The 16528-nt window shown below is 45.7% G+C and overlaps 2 protein-coding genes across 6 annotated transcripts in view; one reads left to right on the top strand and one right to left on the bottom strand.

The window, feature by feature from the left end:
• Positions 1-11183, bottom strand: part of CNST (consortin, connexin sorting protein) — a 40878-nt gene extending 29695 nt beyond the window's left edge. For 2 of the 5 annotated variants that reach the window (XM_083496858.1, XM_083496862.1), the window contains exons 1-2: positions 11036-11183; positions 8303-8397 (exon numbers count right to left, since the gene is read on the bottom strand). The gene's annotated coding sequence lies outside the window, so the exon portion shown is untranslated. Of the gene's footprint in view, positions 1-8302; positions 8398-10393; positions 10592-10883; positions 11003-11035 lie in introns of those variants that run through there. The other 3 variants (XM_083496859.1, XM_083496860.1, XM_083496861.1) reach the window with 3 other exon arrangements.
• A 179-nt stretch (positions 11184-11362) lies between these two features.
• TFB2M (transcription factor B2, mitochondrial) overlaps positions 11363-16528 on the top strand; it is a gene marked incomplete at its 5' end in the record, with an annotated part of 28144 nt that continues 22978 nt past the window's right edge. Inside the window, one exon of the mRNA XM_083496939.1 lies at positions 11363-11699. Within this exon, the coding sequence (XP_083353065.1) occupies positions 11363-11699 (337 nt within the window). The remainder of the gene's footprint in view (positions 11700-16528) is intronic.

Here is a 16528-nt window from a genome sequence, read left to right as displayed (position 1 = left end):
TTTCCACCCTGCATTTAGTAGGTTTTAAAATATTATTTTAATTAGTTGTAAAACCGCCAAGGTAACATGTGTTGTTGTGTGGCCATATAAATCTAATAATAAAATAAATAAAATAAGCAGCTGTGACCCAATACTTTTTTTTGCATCGGGAATGATCCAGCCTAATTCAGTCTGCAGAGCACCTCTATTCTATATTAAAATGACTGCAGATTTGCAGACTGGGCTTTTTAAAAATCTCACTCACCAGTACCCTCTCAGTTCCTCAATCTCATTACTTTGTGATATTTCAATCGGTTGCAATGTGGCATGAACCTTTTTCTGTTTTAGCCTAATTATACCGAGCAGTTGTTCATCGCACCCTGAAGAATTAAACTCTATAATATCAGTCATTATAATGCTCTGTAAGAGGCAGGGTTGGTTTTTCATTACTGGCTATTCATATGATGGAAGAAAAATAGTGATATTGTATTCTGAGGAGGCCTGCAATTAAGGGTGTTTCACTAAAACAAATACTTTAACTCCTTCTCTCTTTTCAACACTTTTATACAAACAGGAATAGCTTGATTATGGATTAAAGTGCACAAAGGATTTAAGGAAATTTTGCATTCTGAACCCAGATTAGGCTAAGGAACCCCAAGAGAGTATATGGGGAGAGAAATAAACATCTGGCTCTTGGTCTCTCAGCTGCATGGCAAAACTGCTGAAGCTTGACTAACATTTGACACCTGTTGTTTCATATGTGGGTTAAAGACCACAAAAATCAAGTGCTGTCCCTATTTTACACATAACGAAATTAAGGTAAAAATATACACAAGTTAATCCATATATCGTCAACAGGCTACTAACAAATCATTTGCTTAGCCCAATACTTCTGGTTAAGAGATTCAGGAGGAAATTCTCAGATTATTATGGCTAATAATCTGAAATGCAATTAACCCATAAGGTCTCATTTATACTAAATTGCACAACATGTGCACTACATAAATGAAGCATACAACATTTGCACTGGTTTAATAATAATAATAATAATAATAATGTAAAAACACACAATGCCACCTTCGTAAATTAATTCTCAACAATCAATAAAGCAAGATCACCATCATAAAGACAGGGACATTCAATGGGAATTACTCCAGATGTTTTTGCTTAGGGTTGCACGGGAGAGACAGAGGAAGAAGTTATTTAGGATGCAAAATCTCTTTCCAGCCCAACTTTCCAACAGAGATAATTGCCACTCAGTGCAACTGCCCCACAATGCGGCCTCATTAGTAGTTTCTCTCATCATGAGATGATTGTGTTATGTACAAGCTCATTAGTGAGTATGCTCACTATCAGAAAATCTCCTTAATCTAACCTCTTGACTGTTTATGTCAGCTGGATGTTTTCTCTCCACAAAATAATGTGCTGAGAGTACAAATACTGCTCTGTAAGCTCTTTGGGAAGTAAGCTCCTTATTTCTTCACTTCCCCTTCTCCTGAGCTTGAACTGAACATACAAATTCTGAGGTCCCTTCAAAATGTAGAAAATATGCAGCAATACATTTTATACTAACTGTGCAATGTGTAAGTTGTTTATCTATGAAAATCATATGATCTTCAAACATAATACTTATCTATCTATCTATCAGTTAGGAGTTCCAAAGTAAGGTATGGTGCCAAATGAACGCAGTACAGACACTGCATGACACTTGTAGAAGTGTAACTTCTGCAGATCATTCATGTAGATACTATCGCTGATGCAGACACAATGCTATACAACAAACAAGGGAAGAACATTAGAATTCATGAAGAAGGAGCATTGTCATACTGTGGTCTGCTCCCAATCATTTAACCAAGAGTGGCAGCATAATGTAACCCCTGTGTAGGATACTTGTATAAGACCATGGGGTAGAGATAGGGAAACACATGATAGAAGATCTAGTTTTAAAGAGTGAAATGCAGCTTGAATTGCCCAAATTCAGTAATTACTGACAACAGACTTCTCCAGAAGGTGGGAGGTGTCTGCGCATGCGATGTCCTTTGATATTGAGGGACCCCAGCCCACGGTTACCCTTTGTCTGCTAGCGTTGCTTCTCACAAAGAGAGACAGAAATAGGGTGGAGAAGTCTTACTGCTGCAGGAAACAGGAAGTGGCAGTAGACACACCTGGGGAATGCCTGATTGCAAAAGGCACAGGCTTGGGCCATGTGAGAGCCGAAAGATAGTTAGATTTAAGAAATTGGCACAGAAATGGAAGGAGCGAAACACTAATAATTACATGTTAGAGGGAGAGGGAGAAACAGAGCAGGTTTCCAGAATTTCAGCATGATCCAAGGGTTTGGAATCATAGACATAAACGAAAGTTGTCAGAGCAACTAGAGGCACAAGTCTACAGTTACTGAAAGGCAAACTTTCTGCCATCGAGAATACTGGTGATGATCTGGGGGGATGGAACAAAGGTACTTTCATTTGTTGTTCTTGAGGCCGGCACTGTGTGATCTGACTAACCCGAAGAACATAACAAACATAGAAGAGAGGCAAGGAAAGAGCACACTTCAGCAAAATATGGAACAGCTTAAGTGATGAGAGGACAAAGAAAGACTTAATAATGTAATCTTTAAATGAAATAAAGAATTTGGTTTCTGAGATGGAAGATTGGACTGAGATAAAGACCCAAAGGGTGCTCATCAATGGTTCCTCTTCATCCTGGAGAAGAGTGACTAGTGGGGTGCCACAGGGTTCTGTCTTGGGCCCGGTCTTATTCAACATCTTTACAACAACTTGGATGATGGACTCAAGGGCATCCTGATCAAATTTGCAGATGACACCAAACTGGGAGGGGTGGCTAACACCCCAGAGGACAGGATCACACTTCAAAACGACCTTGACAGATTAGAGAACTGGGCCAAAACAAACAAGATGAACTTTAACATGGAGAAATGTAAAGTATTGCACTTGGGCAAAAAAAATGAGAGGCACAAATACAAGATGGGTGACACCTGGCTTGAGAGCAGTACATGTGAAAAGGATCTAGGAGTCTTGGTTGACCACAAACTTGACATGAGCCAACAGTGTGACGCGGCAGCTAAAAAAGCCAATGCAATTCTGGGCTGCATCAATAGGAGTATAGCATCTAGATCAAGGGAAGTAATAGTGCCACTGTATTCTGCTCTGGTCAGACCTCACCTGGAGTACTGTGTCCAGTTCTGGGCACCACAGTTCAAGAAGGACACTGACAAACTGGAACGTGTCCAGAGGAGGGCAACCAAAATGGTCAAAGGTCTGGAAACGATGCCTTATGAGGAACGGCTAAGGGAGCTGGGCATGTTTAGCCTGGAGAAGAGAAGGTTACGGGGTGATATGATAGCCATGTTCAAATATATAAAAGGATGTCATATAGAGGAGGGAGAAAGGTTGTTTTCTGCTGCTCCAGAGAAGTGGACACGGAGCAATGGATCCAAACTACAAGAAAGAAGATTCCACCTAAACATTAGGAAGAACTTCCTGACAGTAAGAGCTGTTCGACAGTGGAATTTGCTGCCAAGGAGAGTGGTGGAGTCTCCTTCTTTGGAGGTCTTTAAGCAGAGGCTTGACAACCATATGTCAGGAGTGCTCTGATGGTGTTTCCTGCTTGGCAGGGGGTTGGACTCGATGGCCCTTGTGGTCTATTCCAACTTTATGATTCTATGAAAGACAGGATGCTTAGTTAAAAGGTGTTATGCCAACAACATGAGGTAGGACAATACATGCGTCCCACAGCAGTATGATTTGGCAAAGGTGAATGTCGTGTGTTAATCACAACAGATAGTCCCAAGCCCATACCACGTTTCAACTTGTGTGACAAGGCCGTCTCACATGCAAAACAATGAGGCATAGAAACATAATAATTTACAGCAATTAGTCACCTGTAGGGCTGTGCCAGTTGGAAGGAGACTTCTGTTTTATGTGGGCTAATTAATGTCCAAAATAGAGGCGGATACTTGTACAGTGGTGCCTCGCAAGACGAAATTAATTCGTTCCGCAAATCTCTTCGTCTTGCGGTTTTTTCGTCTTGCGATGCACGGTTTCCCATAGGAATGCATTGAAAATCAATTAATGCGTTCCTAGGGAAACCGCCTTCAGACCAGGTCCAGGGACAGTCTGTCCCCAGACCTCTTCTGAAGGCTGGGGGGGGGGGGACAAGGGCTTTTCTTCTCACCCCCAGCATTTTAAAAAACCCTGGGACAGCGGAGGACTTCTCCGCTGTCCGGGGCGATTTAAAAGCCCCTGGGAAGGCAGGCGGGGGGGACAAAGACTTTCGCCCCCCGCCCGCCTTCAGAAGGTGCTTCGGAGCACGGGGAGATCGCTTCTCCCCACCGCCCCTTGCTTCAAAAGAGGTCCGGGGGCAGCGGGAAGCGCTCCCGCTGCCCCCGGACCTCTTTTGAAGCAAGCCTTCTCTCCGCAGCCGCTTGCTTCAAAAGAGGTCCGGGACCTCTTTTGAAGCAAGCGGCTGCGGGGAGATCCCTTCTCTCCGCAGCCGCTTGCTTCAAAAGAGGTTGGGGACCTCTTTTGAAGCAAGCGGCTGCGGGGAAATCCCTTCTCTCCGCAGCCGCTTGCTTCAAAAGAGGTCGGGGACCTCTTTTGAAGCAAGCGGCTGCGGGGAGATCCCTTCTCTCCGCAGCCGCTTGCTTCAAAAGAGGTCCGGGACCTCTTTTGAAGCAAGCGGCTGCGGGGAGATCCCTTCTCTCCGCAGCCGCTTGCTTCAAAAGAGGTCCGGGACCTCTTTTGAAGCAAACGGCTGCGGGGAGATCCCTTCTCTCCGCAGCCGCTTGCTTCAAAAGAGGTCGGGGACCTCTTTTGAAGCAAGCGGCTGCGGGGAGATCCCTTCTCTCCGCAGCCGCTTGCTTCAAAAGAGGTCGGGGACCTCTTTTGAAGCAAGCGGCTGCGGGGAGAAGCGCAGCCGCTTGCTTCAAAAGAGGTCCGGGGGCAGCGGGAGCGCTTCCCGCTGCCCCCGGACCTCTTTTGAAGCAAGGGGCGGTGGGGAGAAGCGATCTCCCCGCAGCCGCTTGCTTCAAAAGAGAAGACCCGCTGTCCCCGGGGCAAGCTTCGTTTTGCGAAGCAAGCCCATAGGGAAATTCGTCTTGCGAGGCAACTCGAAAACGAAAAAACCTTTCATTTTGTGAGTTTTTCGTCTCGCGAGGCGTTCGTCTTGCGGGGTACCACTGTATCAGCAGTTAGCACACTGATCAGATGCATAGATAAGCTTTAGCATACATTTGCAGTTCTTGCTAATCCCAGTCCAAAGACTTATCAACTATAAATTAGGATAGCCAATGTGCAACCAGATTTGCTTTCTCGGTCTTGCTCATTTCACAGTCTCCTGTGAAGCTAAAGGTGTTTTAGGGCATATGCAAAGTGCCAGTTGAACTAAGCATCTTCATAACAAAGAATGGCTGTGAAGCCGATGAGGGATGAAGGAGTTAAGGCTGCAGAAGAGCAGCTGCTGCCTTTTTTGCTCCTTCAACTTTAAATGTAAAGGACAATGTACAGTTGTCTGATATAAGAAGTAGCAAGCCTATTATTAAATTATATGACCAATGATATTTGCATTGGGATATAAACTTGCTCCATATATAGCTGAAGTTTTTTCATTTTGTTTGATGAAGTGCTCTGATAGCATACCAAAATCAATCTTCTTCAAAGATACCATTTTCTTTTCTTTCAGTATTAAAATTTTACACTTACAGGAACTAGAGCTTTGCCTTTATTGTCTGGGGATCATATATTATCTCTAAGTTTCAATTTAAAAAAATAATTTAAAATTTTACTGATGCACAATTGAAACCATTAATGATTCCCTACTGTTTTGTTTAGATTTTAATTTAACCATTTTTAAAAGCCACGACATATGGTTTCAGTAAACAAAGTATTGCTTGCAACAGCAAATACTGACCTTCCTTCTGGGTAAGTATTTATTTTCATTTCTAAAGAATGCCCATCTGTTTTTCTGAACACATATACAAATTCTTATTGAACACACTATTACAGAGCAATCTGATGTATGTCAACAGACCTGAATCTTAGAAGGGTGGGATGTTTCTCATCCTTCAAAGGTTCTAAAATACCATAGCTTAGATCTTGGATTCCTTTCCACTGATGTGATCAAAGTTCTGCTCGCAGAACACTCTCACCAGCAGAATGGGGGACTTGCTGTGCTCATTTATCCTTCCCTCTTGAAAGTATTTTCCAGTTTGAAGTAAAAACAACCAAAAATTGCCTCCTCTTTTCTGCCAGGGAGATCCTCCACTACAGGCTAAGGCTCCTTTAAGTGGGAGGAGTCCTACCAGTTACAGAAAGAACAATTAGGATCCAAGCCTATATTTTCATCATACTTCAAGAGGCACAGATTTACTACTACTATACAGGGATGGGATGAACCATTTTGTAGATTAAACGTTTTATGACAGAACTTCTTGATACCGATTTTCAGAAAATTAAGGGTCTGCCTTTAGGATCAGACTTTAGGCCTTCCTATGCACACAAATATTAAGTCCCATGTTCCACAGGTGATAACAAATGACAATTTTCACCACCAGCATGGTATGGTAGTTAAGAGTGCCAAGCTAGGGCTGGGGATACCCAGGTTCAAATTCCAATTTAGCCATGAAGCTCAATGTACGTGACCTTGGGTTAGTCTCTAACTCAACCAATCTCACAGGGGTGTTATAAACCCGGGGTCAGCAACCTTTTCCAGCTGTGGGCTGGTCCACCATCCCTCATACCATGTGGTGGGCCGGACTATATTTTTTTTGGGAGGGGGGGAATGAACGAATTCCTGTGCCCCACAAATAACCCAGAGATTCATTTTACATAAAAGCACACATTCTACTCATGTAAAAACACCAGGCAGGCCCCACAAATAACTCAGAAATGCATTTTAAATAAAAGGACACATTCTACTCATGCAAAAACACGCTGATTCCCGGACCGTCCGTGGGCTGGATTGAGAAGGCGACTGGGCCGCATCCAGCCCACATGCCTTAGGTTGCCTACCCCTGTTATAAACTAAGGTGCAGGGTGGGACACTAGCATGTAAATTAGGCTCCTTGGATAAAAGGATATATAAACAAACAACAGCAAGTGGAAAGTTTGCAACTATAGTCACATGGCCTAGACATAATCAATGTCAGATATTTTGATTATCACTGTTACAAATTCTCTCCATGAGGTATCATAACACCACGAATACACAGTGTAACACATGCCACTGTTTTGAAAGAATAACTGTAGCACAGTTTTTCAGTCACAAACATTTTATATCTTTGGTCCTGTCATGTTGGTGGAACAGTGCCCTCCCTGCAAAATCAGGGCATATGCTACTTTCCTGGGTAGATCATCCCAAGTAAGAAAGACATACCAATATGCTTTACTTAGGGATTTTTACTTGAGAAGTCAAGTTGAGGTCAGTTCCAGGAATGCAGCCTCAATAGGCAGGGCAGGGTGTAGCATGCACAGCTGCTAAAGCAGAGAGAGAGAGAGAGAGAGAGAGAGAGAGAGAGAGAGAGAGAGAGATCTAAGAGGCCCTTGGAGAAGCTGGAAACAAGACAAGGAATGGAACTGATGAGTTCTACACCATGAGTGCTTCACTGCATGGCTAAAGTCTATCGTAAGAAGGGAGAATGTACAGAGGATTAGGGAAAGGAATGACCAACTGAGTGGCAAAACTACTGGTGGAAGTGCTTGAAACCCAGGAGGCCCATGCTTTAGAGCACTGGTATTCAACAGGTGGCCCATGACCTAACTTAATGGGTCAACAGCAGCAGCACCATGCAAATATATGATAAAAATAAGAACGTGGTCCCCTAATGCATGTTTAGGGCTAGTGCCAAGCCCCAGTCCTGAAGAAAGAGGTGACATGGAGGAATGTTCGATCCTAAGTACCAGCAGCTCCCTAGTTGAAGGGTTTCCAGGCCTTACAGTTCTAACAGCTTCCATACTTTACAATTACTAATATTGTGCATACGTATAAACATAAGAATAGATTAATTGAATAATCCTTACTTACATAAGATAAATCTTAAGTATCAAAATGATTTCCCCCCTGAATTACTTCCTACAGTTTTAGCTGTTGGCAAAAGTCAGTATAAAGTGCTGTGCCTTTGCCAATCAACAAAGCAGAATAAATTTCATAGAAATTACTATTAATCTCTCTAATTTCATATGTGCATTTATGATATTTTAAAAAAAGAAAAATATGTTCAACTGATTTTAATATTTAAAATATACTAAGCATGTTTACCATTGCCTTGAGTCTTGTTCTTTCTAAACGAGAGAACAGTACTTACCATTTTTCAAAATGGTTCTTAAAGATATTGCAAGGGAAAGGAGATGCTTTTAGGCAACAAAGAGTTAATACAGAGCTGTCTGGTATCTGTTCATTCTGCCAAAAGAGAAAAAAGAGGGAGGAAATAATGTAAATTAAAATATATCTTATAAGAAATGCTAGTACATTTGGGTGCTACCTAGAAGGGACAGCCTTGAAAACCAACCAAATGAAAAGCAGAACTTGCAGAATACAATACTAATTAGTTTTTATTCCTTAACATGGAGGGAGACAATTCATCCTTTTGGTACATCTGGGTGAATCTTCTGACCTTTAGATATCGAAGAGATGGGCTCTGAACAACAGTCCATTTACAAAGAATTTGCATTCATTTCTAAAAACAGTACTGTATATATAACAAGTGCTGTACAGAAACAAACTCAATCATCACAATTGCTGACAGAAAGCCTAAAAACTTCCATTGACTAACAGCAACAGCCCTGTTGGGTTTTATTTTAATACATTTTTGTGAGTCATGATCAGAATGTGCAGAGCATAGGCCTTTATAGAAATGGTAAGGCTTGAAATTTATTCAAGTCAAGGGGATAGGCTGTCTTGCTAGATAGGACAGAGTTAATCTAAAACCAATTTCCTCAAGGCATGTTACAAATTAAACATTTATTAGTACAGTTAGACTGATCTTTATTTGGAATATATGAATTACTTGTCTATCTCAGTTTAAGAAAGGAAAATAGATAATATAGCTTTTTTGCTTTTTTTACTTGAGAACTTTGAATTTGAATCAGAATATACATGCCACATCATAAACAGCTATAAAAGTTCCCCCAGTTTCGAAAGGGGGTTGCTGTGTGACAATGATGGCAGAGTATGCTTTTCTTTAAGAAACACAAGTCCGAAAACTTAATTGGGCATGGAAAATCAGCTGCCAGCATTCTTTGGATCCCAGCCTACTACTACTTCAAGCAGGCAAAGGAAAAAAGGGATAGTTCTTTTGGAAACTATGCCAACTGTATGAATACAGGAATAAATCAACTATTTGGAGGAAAGAGAGAGGCAGAAAAGCAAATATTTAGCCAGCATTTAGAAGGCTGCTAATATGAATCAGACAATTGATATTAAATACGAATCTGACTAGACCTTCTGCATAACGCAAAATCAAGTATGACTACTATACTCATGCAGTTGAGCAACTGGTTGACACAACTTTCATTATCAATATCCTGTCGCAAAGAGATCTAATTTAAAATGATATATAATGAGAACATTTTGTGCAATAAAGATCAAAACAAAGGTTTCCATTCAAGAGAAAAAAGCAAATAAAAAGGAAACAAATGATCAGCCATCTTCCATTTATATGAAGTATCAGTCCAACTATCAAGCTCCATAGCTCTTAAGAAAATCCTCAACTGAGAACACCAAAAATTGATTAGATAAGAGGGTATACTTAGTTCCAGGTGCCATCTATGCATCTTCTCATATTTTTATCTGACAGATCATTCCCAGCCTTGGAACTATTTTTTTCCATTTTTTTGATCCGAATTTAAAGCCTCTTCTAAAGAAAAACAAACCCTTTGGCCCATTAGCCTACAGCAACATTAGTCAGTCTGATGCTAGAGTAATAAAACACGGTGATCTGGGCAGCTCACAGGCAACCATGAAGGGACACAATGGTCAGGAATGTAGACTGTGTTTAGGAATGTACTACTTGAGTATTGTAAACACTTAGTCACCAGGGCACCTCACAGACCTATCTAGTTTTATGTAAACCTCTTACATTCATCTGATAAATTGGGGAATATCAACAGAACCAAAGCCCAACCGAAGGCATCTTTAAATACAGAATAGATCTTTAAAACAAGGGGAAAGTAATTATTACAACACTCTGTTATTATTCGTCATGCGGTTCACTTTCCCCCAAACATTACTTGCACAGCAACATCCCAATTTAGGGAAAGGCATGCAAAATTGCATTCAGACACAAACACACGATTGTGCTTGTGTGTACATCTTACAAATACGTTCATTTCGACTAGATCTCTGCGCTTTCCAGAGACAGGTCACTGGGCCAGATGGACCAAAGCTGTATACCAACCAGTATTCCCGCTCCGCTCTCAAGTCGACCAGGCAACCTTGCAAGAACCAGATCACTAACGTAGTGATCTCGGTAGGCTTAAAAACCGGCAACAACTCCAAAGCTTGCCCACCCTGAGCTCCCTTAGAGGAAGGATGAGAGGGAAGCGCGGCGAAGCAAGGGAGAGCACAGCGTGCACGGCGCTGTTCGGAAGAGACTTAGCAGCTGGCACGCAAAACCCACACGTAATTCAAAACAAGGATATTGAATCCACAAGAGAGTGACGTGGTAACGAAGAAACAAGCACAGCGGCTGGCTAGCTGTGGCCGTTCACGGGGTGGGGAGCAAGACAGGCGCCCCACAGACCCAAGGATGAGCCTGATACTCTCTCCCCACGCAGGGCAGACCTGCGGTGGGTCTTTCCCGCCGTCCCCCCTCCGAATTATTCCAGCCTAATTCGCACCCCCCCCCCCAAATCCCAGGTGCCCCACGCACACCGTCCCTCCATTACTTGCTCGCCCCTCTTCTCGCCCTTAAAACCGGGTTTCCATTTCAGGAGGCAGCAAAACACGCAACCCCGCGGAGGCTCCCCTAAGGGAGGCGGGAGGAAGGAGGACCCCGCCAGCGGCCGCTATGGCAGCTTCGGCTTCCTTCTCCCCTCACCTGAGGTCGCGGCCGCCTCGCGAGGCTTCCGGCCAGCCCCTCGCGCCGGCACAGCTGGGCTCAGAATGGACATCGAACGAAGCTACCTGTGACCCGGCTGCGGACTCCGGAGACTCAGCCCGGCGGCGACGGCGAGAAGGTGAGCACCACAGAGCTCCGCAACGCCTAGAAGGGAGCCTGGCCACGGAGAAGAGGCAGACTAGAGCGTCGCCCCAGCAACAGCGGCGCCGGAAACGGAACTGGGAGCCCGGAGCCCCGTCGCTAAAGTCGTCCGGGTGCCTCGCGTGCTGGTCGGCCTCGTATCCCGCAAGGTCACCCACGTGCGGGATGCTGCGTTCGGCGGTGGCGGCCTTGGCCCCGTCGGGCCTGCCGGGGCGCCCGTTGCTGCTGACGGCTCTGAGCCTGTCGCCTGGGAAGCGGCTCTCTTCGCGAGGCCCGGCGGGTCAGAGCGAGCAGCGCCGCGGCCCGGCAAAGCCCCGCTTCCCTCCTCTGCGGATCCCCGAGGAGGCCGAAACGACCCGCTTGGTGGCGGAGAAGGCGCGGGCCCCGCCGCCCCTGCGAAGGTTCATCGCCTGCCCCGACCTCGCGCGCGCCGTGGCCTCCAGTCTGCAAAGCGGGAGGGGCTCCGAGGGGCCGGAGACGGTGGTGCTGGAATGCGAGCCAGGTGAGGGTTAGAGACGCTTGGCCCCCTTTACCTGTTACTTCGACTTCTGCATCACTCGCTGCACCAGCAGTGCCGCGGAATCTTATTGCTAAGAGTTGGAAGGGACCCCAAGGGCCACCTAGTCTAGTCTTGTAATGCAGGAATCCTGCCCGCCACCATCCCTGGTTGGGCTCGAACCACCAACCTTCTGGTTAACAGCCAGATACACTGACCGATTGCACCATCTGCAAATAATTATTTTAGAATAAAGAAACAGGGTGTTTTCAAAGTAGGAACCTAGGAGAAAAGTATTATACCGAGTCACACCTTTAGTTGATCTAGTTCTGTATCATCAACAACACTAGCTGGCAGTGGTTGCCTGCAGTTTCAGACCAGGGTCTCTCCCAGTTCTACTTGGAGATGCCTGGAAATGAACATGGCATCTTCTGCATGCAAAGCATACATTCTGCCCGTGTGTGATGGACCATGCCCAATATAGGAAAAAGGTAAAAGGCGGATCTACACGGATCCTCATGAATTCATATGATTTTTTCATTCAAATTAAATAAAACCACCATGATATTGTAGACCATGTCTTACTCTGTAGAAAGCATCAAAAAAATCACGCATCCACTGTTTCGGGGGGGCGCAGGGGCGCAAAAACATGGTTAAAAAACACGGATCCTCATGGATCCTCATGATTTTTCCACTAGATCAGCCCAAAGTCACCATCAGATCAAAGATCATGGCCATGGGCACAGCATCCACCACAAAAATCACGGATCCACGGCTTCCTGGCGAAACCGTGGCCCAAAAACGTGGTTTTCAAGAACGGATCTTCATGGATCCACACGCTTTCTGCATCGGGCCAACCCAAACTCACCGTCAAATCACATATCATAGTAAGGGGCACAGCCTACACCACAAAAAACTCGGATCCACACCTGCCTGGCCACGCCCTGGCCCAAAAACGTGGTTCCGAAGCACGGATCCTCATGAATCCTCATGATTTTTGCACTAGATCAGCCCAAAGTCACCATCAGATCAAACATCATGGCATTGGGCACAGCATGCAACACAAAAATCACAGATCCACGACTTCCTGGTGAAACCGTGGCCCAAAAACATGGTTCCGAAGCACGGATCCTCATGGATCCTCAGGCTTTTTGCATCGGGCCACCCCAAACTCACCGTCAAATCACACATCATGTCCAGAGGCACAGCCTGCACCATAAAAATCACGGATCCATGGCTTCCTGACCATACCATGGCCCAAAAACGTGGTTTTGAAGCACGGATCCTCATGGATCCTCACGCTTTTTGCATCGGGCCACCCCAAACTCACCGTCAAATCACACATCATGTCCAGGGGCACAGCCTGCACCACAAAAATCACGGATCCACGGCTTACTGACCATACCGTGGCCCAAAAACGTGGTTTTGAAGCACGGATCCTCATGGATCCTCATGCTTTTTGCATTGGGCCACCCCAAACTCACCGTCAAATCACACATCATGTTCAGGGGCACTGCCTGCACCACAAAAAACTCGGATCCACGGCTTCCTGGCCACTCCATGGCCCAAAAACGTGGTTCCAAAGCACGGATCCTCATGGATCCTCACTCTTTTTGCATTGGGCCACCCCAAACTCACCGTCAAATCACACATCATTCCCAGGGGCACAGCCTGCACCACAAAAAACTCAGATCCACGCCTGCCTGGCCACTCCATGGCCCAAAAACGTGGTTTAAAAGCACGGATCCTCATGGATCCTCACTCTTTTTGCATTCGGCCAACCCAAACTCACTGGCAAATCACACATCATGTCCAGGGCCACAGCCTGCACCACAAAAAACTCGGATCCATGGCTTCCTGGCCATACCGTGGCCCAAAAACGTGGTTTTGAAGCACGGATCCTCATGGATCCTCACGCTTTTTGCATTGGGCCAACCCAAACTCACCGTCAAATCACACATCATGTTCAGGGGCACTGCCTGCACCACAAAAATCACGGATCCACGGCTTACTGACCATACCGTGGCCCAAAAACGTGGTTTTGAAGCACGGATCCTCATGGATCCTCACGCTTTTTGCATTGGGCCACCCCAAACTCACCGTCAAATCACACATCATGTTCAGGGGCACTGCCTGCACCACAAAAAACTCGGATCCACGGCTTCCTGGCCACTCCATGGCCCAAAAACGTGGTTCCAAAGCACGGATCCTCATGGATCCTCACACTTTTTGCATTGGGCCACCCCAAACTCACCGTCAAATCACACATCATTCCCAGGGGCACAGCCTGCACCACAAAAAAATCAGATCCACGCCTGCCTGGCCACTCCATGGCCCAAAAACGTGGTTTTAAAGCACGGATCCTCATGGATCCTCACGCTTTTTGCATTGGGCCAACCCAAACACACCGTTAAATCACACATCATGTCCAGGGGCACAGCCTGCACCACAAAAATCATGGATCCATGGCTTCCTGGTCATACTGTGGCCCAAAAATATGGTTTTGAAGCACGGATCCTCATGGATCCTCACGCTTTTTGCACTAGATCAGCCCAAATTCACCGTCAAATCACACACCATGGCCAGGGATACAACTTGCACCACAAAAAAATAGGATCCACGGCTTCCTGGCCATACCGTGGCCCAAAAACGTGGTTTTGAAGCATGGATCCTCATGGATCCTCACGCTTTTTGCATTGGGCCAACCCAAACTCACCGTCAAATCACACATCATGTCCAGGGGCATAGCTTACACCACAAAAAACTCGGATCCACGGCTTCCTGGCCACTCCAAGGCCCAAAAACGTGGTTCCGAAGCACGGATCCTCATGGATCCTCACGCTTTTTGCATTGGGCCAACCCAAACACACCGTTAAATCACACATCATGTCCAGGGGCACAGCCTGCACCACAAAAATCATGGATCCATGGCTTCCTGGTCATACTGTGGCCCAAAAATATGGTTTTGAAGCACGGATCCTCATGGATCCTCACGCTTTTTGCATCGGGCCACCCCAAACTCACCGTCAAATCACACATCATGGCCAGGGATACAACTTGCACCACAAAAAAATAGGATCCACGGCTTCCTGGCCATACCGTGGCCCAAAAACGTGGTTTTGAAGCACGGATCCTCATGGATCCTCACGCTTTTTGCATTGGGCCAACCCAAACCCACTGTCAAATCAGATATCATACCAAGGGGCACAGCCTACACCACAAAAAACTCGGATCCACGCCTGCCTGGCCATACCGTGGCCCAAAAACGTGGTTCCGAAGCATGGATCCTCATGGATCCTGTTGATTTTTGCACAAGACCAGCCCAAAATCACCATCAGATCAAGCATCATGGCCAGGGGCACAGAATCCACCACAAAAATCACGGATCCACGGCTTCCTGGTCATATCGTGGCCCAAAAACATGGTTTTGAACCACGGATCCTCATGGATCCTCATGCTTTTTGCACTAGATCAGCCCAAACTCACCGTCAAATCACACATCATGGCCATGGGCACAGCCTGCACCACAAAAATCACGGATCCATGGCTTCCTGGCGACACCATAGCCCAAAAATGTAGTTTTGAAGCACGGATCCTCGTGGATCCTCACACTTTTTGCACTGGGCCACCCCTAAATCACTGTCAAATCACACTTCATGCCATGGGACACAGCTTGCACCACAAAAAACTCGGATACACGGGTTCCTGGCCATACCGTGGCCCAAGAACGTGATTTCAAAGCATGGATCCTTATGGATCCTCACGCATTTTCCATTTGCCAACCCAAACTCACCGTCAAATCACACATCATGGCCATGGGCACAGCCTGCACCACAAAAAACACGGATCCACAGCTTCCTGGCCACTCCATGGCTCAAAAACGTGGTTTTGAAGCATGGATCCTCATGGATCATCACACTTTTTGCATTGGGGAACCCCAAATTCACCCTTTATTCAAATATCTTGTACATAACCACAGATCTGACCACAAACATCATGGATCTACTGCCAGATGCTACCCTGGATATATTGGCCAATTTTTAGGTGGGTGTGCTGGGATGGAGGAAACGGAGTCGGCTGAATCTCTATCCATTAAAGATGGGCGTCCAATGGCTGGGCCAGAATAATTTCAGTTTGGTTTGCCAGCTCCCAGCTCTTAATGGGGCGGAATAGTCACCTGTAGCCGCTATCAGGAGTCCCGGTGTGATCCTGGATGCTTCTGTCTCTATGGAGGCATTGGTCACAAATGTAGCCAAACTGGAATTTTTTCAATCTATGTCAGGTTAGGAGATTGGTACCGTACCTGTCCCTTTCCAACCTAGCCATGGTGATCCATGCAGTAGTCACCTGCAGACTAGACTACTTTAACTTGCTGTACACCTGAGCCGGGGAGTGCAGGGTATAAATGTGATAGAGAGAGTGAGAGTGAGAGAGATAGATATGCAGGGCTACCCTTGAGACTGCTCCAGAAACTCCAAATGGTCTAAAATGCAGATGCATGAGTTCTTACTTGGACTTTGTGGAGAGCCCACATTCAGTTGGTTGTTCATCAGCTGGATTGGCTCCAGGTGGAGTATCGAATCAGGTTCAATGTTTTGGTGCTAATCTTTAAAGCCCTAAACAGTCTGTGACCTTTCTTATCTGTGGGAATTATCTTCCAATACACCCCCCATGAGTGTGACACTCATCTAACAGCAACCTGCTGGAGGTCCCTGGCCCAAAACATATCCAGCTGTCCTCAACCAGAGCCAGAGCCTTTTTGGTGGAACGCTTTGTCTAATGAGAACCAGGGCTCAGTGCAATCTATCTCAGTTCTCTCACTTGTCATGGTGAGT

This window comes from Podarcis liolepis (assembly GCF_965112155.1).
Source record: "Podarcis liolepis genome assembly, chromosome: 3".
NCBI classification, from domain to species: Eukaryota; Metazoa; Chordata; class Lepidosauria; order Squamata; family Lacertidae; genus Podarcis; species Podarcis liolepis.
This window is presented reverse-complemented; position numbering and strand designations above follow the sequence as displayed.